This window comes from Penaeus japonicus, unplaced genomic scaffold, assembly GCF_977035675.1.
Source record: "Penaeus japonicus unplaced genomic scaffold, GWHDUDI00000001_assembly GWHDUDI00000012, whole genome shotgun sequence".
Classification (NCBI taxonomy): Eukaryota; Metazoa; Arthropoda; class Malacostraca; order Decapoda; family Penaeidae; genus Penaeus; species Penaeus japonicus.
This window is the reverse complement of record NW_028234414.1, coordinates 43,421,151-43,426,150: the sequence shown is the minus strand read 5'-3', so window position 1 is coordinate 43,426,150 and position 5,000 is coordinate 43,421,151. Positions and strand designations below refer to the sequence as shown.

At 44.3% G+C, this 5,000-nt stretch overlaps 1 protein-coding gene across 1 annotated transcript in view; it reads right to left on the bottom strand.

The window, feature by feature from the left end:
• LOC122245952 (beta-1,4-glucuronyltransferase 1) overlaps positions 1–5,000 on the bottom strand; it is an 8,233-nt gene that overhangs the window by 1,707 nt on the left and 1,526 nt on the right. The window contains exons 2-6 of the mRNA XM_043004131.2: positions 3,893–4,042; positions 3,332–3,487; positions 2,630–2,875; positions 1,705–2,232; positions 1,374–1,547 (exon numbers count right to left, since the gene is read on the bottom strand). Coding sequence (XP_042860065.1) covers positions 1,374–1,547; positions 1,705–2,232; positions 2,630–2,875; positions 3,332–3,487; positions 3,893–3,970 — 1,182 coding nt within the window. The 5' untranslated portion in view covers positions 3,971–4,042. The remainder of the gene's footprint in view (positions 1–1,373; positions 1,548–1,704; positions 2,233–2,629; positions 2,876–3,331; positions 3,488–3,892; positions 4,043–5,000) is intronic.

The following is a 5,000-nucleotide window of genomic DNA, read 5'->3' as shown; positions in this document are numbered from 1 at the left end:
TTAAGACAGGTTATTGGATTATTCATGATAAAAGACATCTGTTCCTGAGTTGATGGACATGGTTCTGGTGAAGAGTCAAACTCAAGCACTATAGCAAAAAAATCACTAACAAATAGTCAAAATACATTTCTTTTTGGTGGATCTCTCTCAAACGAAACATCCAATAAAACAAATTACATATCTCAGCGTCTTCAAATTTTCATTAGCGACATACAAAGTGTAATACTCAAACACATAACAACAAATTAGTATCACTGGCTGGTAACCACCGATTAAGAAGCTTCGTGAAACTATAACATTTCTCCCCTCCAGTACAGAAATTTGAATTGTTTATAAGACTTATATCCATTATAATAAAATTTCTTTTGACCCTCAGTAAACACCAGTTCTAAGTCTGTTTTTTCTTTTCTTTTACAATAACAATGTTACATATTCAATGGCTTTGAGATCCACAATCCTACTACCCAAGTACCATAATTAAAAGGATGCCGCACCGAAAACTCCCGGTAAATTACCCCTCTTTTTTTTTCCCTCTAGTCTACTGTTCATCTGTTTAAAAAGTAATTCAAAACTTTTCTCGGCTGGTACCCACTTGGCATCAATCCACTTAACACTTGTGGCCCAAGTAATCTTATGTATCTTAGATTTATTACCAATATGACAATAGATAATTCCGTATGGCAAAATCAGTCAGAAAGAAATTTTCATTCTTAATCAAAACTTAATTCATATTACTCTATCTGAGTTTCAAGATAATATTGGAAGCCTAGATCTGATTACTTTACTGTGTACTGTGTGAGAACTACGTTTTTTTGTTTTTTTTTTGGTACATATCAATCTTTCATTTTACATTTACATAAACCAAAACTGTATCTCCTGAAGTTTAAGAAAAAATAAACAGTAATAATAAAACTACAATAGTGCTGAGATTCTGTGCATCTTTTAATTTTTAATTTCATTTCTTTTTTTTTAACTATTTCTTCTAACCAGCTGATACCAAGGACATGCCTTTTCCACTATTTTCTTTTTTTATATAGAAAAAAATCATAACACATGGATAGTTTGACAAGTGCTTAGTCGCCAAGGATTCATTTAGTAGGCCTAAATGACCTCACCTGTTTGCTCCATTTCCTGAACTTTGGGTGTAAAAAAGGACATATTTGTTACTAATTATCATTATCAATCTAATCATTATCATCAGTGTTATTATTATTACTATTATCATAACATTAATCACAATAATAATTTCACGTAAAAATTTCCCTAAAATTCATGAATCGGGGAAACAGGTGAGGTCAGGAAGGCCTAATGATTGACTACTTTGTGACAAAGCCTTTGTGGAACCATCTATACGTAAAAGAAAAAGAACTCACCTGGCTGATGCGATTAAAGCCGTATTGTCTGAACCGTTCATCGTAGAATGGCACATTTGTCCGAGCTATATAAAAGGGCTCCCAGGGGTCTTGCCACAACACCTCGTAGAGGGCATCAACTCTGCCCTCCTTCGTATCCGTGCTTTTTTCCCACGTCGCATAATCGGTGTATTTCTGAAATCGTGTCAGTGAGAGGGAGTAACTTCACTATCAACATCAATGCATTATTCATCAGATGTTTAATAGCCCTAAAACTTTAATATCCATTATACCCTTCACACATTTAACAAATAAAACAAATACTCTACAAACCCAAACATCCCCTACTCACCTGACACTTTAAGCACAACTCCTGATAGAAAATACGAGCACTCCCCTCCTCCCGTAGCTTCAGCAATTCCGTTTTGGAGCTGGGTATCTCAGTGCCCTCCTTCAGCTCATACGCAGGTACCACCCACACCGTCTTCTCCTCACTTGCATTCTCCTCAAACAGGTGATTGTCTTTTGCATATGCACTGAAGGCCCTGTGGAGACCAGGGCTTGGTGTCATGTCAATGTCGATGACCATCATGAGGTTCGTTGACGTGGCCTTCCTCGCCACATTCCTCAGGAGGTTGTTCGGGTATTGGATGCCCTTGAAGTCGTAGTTTACGTGTTCCAGCTGAGAGAAGATGTTGTCGCATGGCGTTGTGTCAGCTGTTGGTGCCAGATGGGGGGATGTGGGAGAGTTCAGGGGGAAGATGAGGCTAAATGTCACATTCTCTTTGATGTTGGCATGGCATCTGCGGAGGAGGTGAAACACCTGCACGACCGCCTGCACTTCCCCACTCAGTGCAAATACTGCAACTGAGATTGGTCCCTGGAAGGTAAATCTTTGTTAGACTTTCCATCTCCTTTAAAACTTTTTTTGGCAAATGTCATGAGTTTTTTTTTTCCCTTTTTTCTATCCTGACTCAATCCTTAAAAGGTAAATCTTATTCAATCTGTTTATCATAATATTGTATAATAAGATAATGAGCATGATTTTAGTTTGTGGAGCCATCCATGTATAAAAAAAACTAATAAAACAAATAAAAAAAAGTGGATAGTAATGTTCCCATAGTCAACAGATTAACTTGATACCTAAACAATATGAGCAGCGAGATAAAGCATTAAATGACATAACCAATCTCAAACGAGCTGATTACTCGAAACCACCAGCACTGCTAACAACCCTAACCAGACCCCGAAACCAAACAAATGTGCTATCAACCTACCTGCCACTGACGCACGAGCTCTGGCAGACGGTTGAGCCTGGCAAGAGAGCACTGGGTGACAAGGGTGAGACCCTGGCCATCCGGCGCGGACGAGTCCTCCCTCCCCTCTAGCCCCCCGTCCCCCCCAGGTCCAGCCTCGAGTGCCGACCCCCTGAGGACGCCGAGCGACACCCTGTACTCCCCCGAGCCATCCAGCACACTCCAGTGGGCGATGCGGGAGAGGATGGCCTCGTGCTCGTCTGAAAGCTGGCGGTTTGGGAGGGAAGGTTAGTTGTTCTTTCGGGTCTTTTTTGTTTTATGTGTATCATCACACTGAGTTCTTCGCTTAGATATAGTCTTTACTCACAATATTTTCTGTTCTTTAAATGAATAGGAACGTAATCTTTTGTTAAAGGAAACCTTTGTGTAAAAAAAGGGAATAAAACAACAGGAAAACCTATTAAGATTGATAATGAAAGACAGAGTGATCAAAGATGCCACCATCGAACTTCATGTAAAAAAAAATGTTTTTAATCAAATATAGCATTTACCCACACTCCCACACATGCACGCACGCACGCACGCACCCATGAAACCACTCATGCAAGCACTCACACACATACCCACGCACATACGCAAGCACCCACGCACGAACGCACACACGTACACCCACACCCACATCCACACATACACTTAAATGTAGGATATCAGCAACCATCCTACCTTCTCCCCTAAATGATGGTCCCGCCTCCTAGCTAGCACATGATGACTCCTGACGGCAGACCTCATTCCGAAGCCACTCGCTCCTCCGCCCGATGCCAGATCGGCCGTGGCCTGATGTCGCTGCCGCAGTTGCCATGTCAGGATGAGATTGGTTACCTGTCGACAAGGAGGGTGGTGTTAGTTGTATAGGTATAACAAATATAATTAGTAATTGGAGAGTGCTTGCTGAATTAACAAAATAAAAATAATATTCATTATTCAATTCACATACACTGCTTATCATACAATTATCAAATACACATTACTAACTATGCACTTATTATACACACACCACTCATCACTCATTATATACTCACCATTCACCATACACTCATTACATACTCACACTTACTATACACTCAATATACACTCACCAGTCACCAAGTATACCAGTCCTTATCCACTCACCATTTACTATACGTATATAATACCCTCACAACCTAACATACAGTCACAACCAATCATATCCTTATCCATGTATCACCTCTAAAAGTTGCAATAATGTCCCACCAGAAATCTTACCTGCGACAAACAGGCAACGAATGCCAAGATCGCCACAGAGCGCCAGGAAATGATGCTGGACAGAAACCTCGGAAACATCCCTGGTCTGGACAGTTCTGCCGTGCAATCATGCCGCGGTCAGGACACTGCACCTCTGACATTATTCATGGCCTGTGGAAGGTACAGAAAACTTAAGACTTTGCTGGTTACTGACCAAAAAATTGTAATATACTAACATACCTGACAGGGAGGGAGGGAGGGAGGGAGAATGAAGTGGAGGGGGGGAAGAGAGAGAGGGGGAAGAGAGAGAGGGAAGAGAGAGAGGGAAAAGAGAGGGGGAAGAGAGAGAGAGTGAGAGTGAGAGTGAGGGTGAGGGTGAGGGTGAGGGTGAGGGTGAGGGTGAGGGTGAGGGTGAGGGTGAGGGTGGGTGAGGGGTGAGGTGAGGTGAGGGTGAGGGTGAGGGTGAGGGTGGTGGTGAGGGTGGTGAGGGTGAGGGTGAGGTGAGGTGAGGTGAGGGGAGGGTGAGAGTGAGGGTGAGGGAGGAGGTGAGGGAGGGAGGAGGGAGGGGGAGGGGAGGGGGAGGGAGGGGAGGGAGGGAGGAGGGAGGGGAGAGGAGAGGAGGGAGGGAGGAGGGAGAGGGAGGGAGAGGAGAGAGGAGAGAGGAGGGAGGGAGGAGGAGAGAGAGAGAGAGGGGGGAGGAGAGAGAGGAGAGGGAGAGAGAGAGGGAGAGAGAGAGAGGAATGGGGAGAGGGAAAGGGAGAGAGGAGAAAGAGAGAGAAAGAGAGCGAAAGCGAGAGAGAGAGAGGGAGAGGGAGAGTGAGAAGGAAGAGGAGAGGGAGAGGGGAAGGGAGAGGGAGAGAGAGAGAGGGAGAGGGAGAGGGAGAGGGAGAGGGAGGAGGGAGAGAGAGGAGAGAGAGAGAGGAGAGGAGAGGAGAGAGAGGAGAGGGAGGGGAGAGGGAGAGGGAGGGGAGAGGGAGAGGAGAGAGGAGGGGGAGAGAAGAGAGAGAGAGAGAGGGAGAGGAGAGAGGGAGAGGGAGAGGGAGAGGGAGAGGGAGAGGGAGAGGGAGAGAGGAGAGAGGAGAGGAGAAGGGAGGAAGGGAGAGGAGAGGAGAAGGAGAAGGAGAAGAGA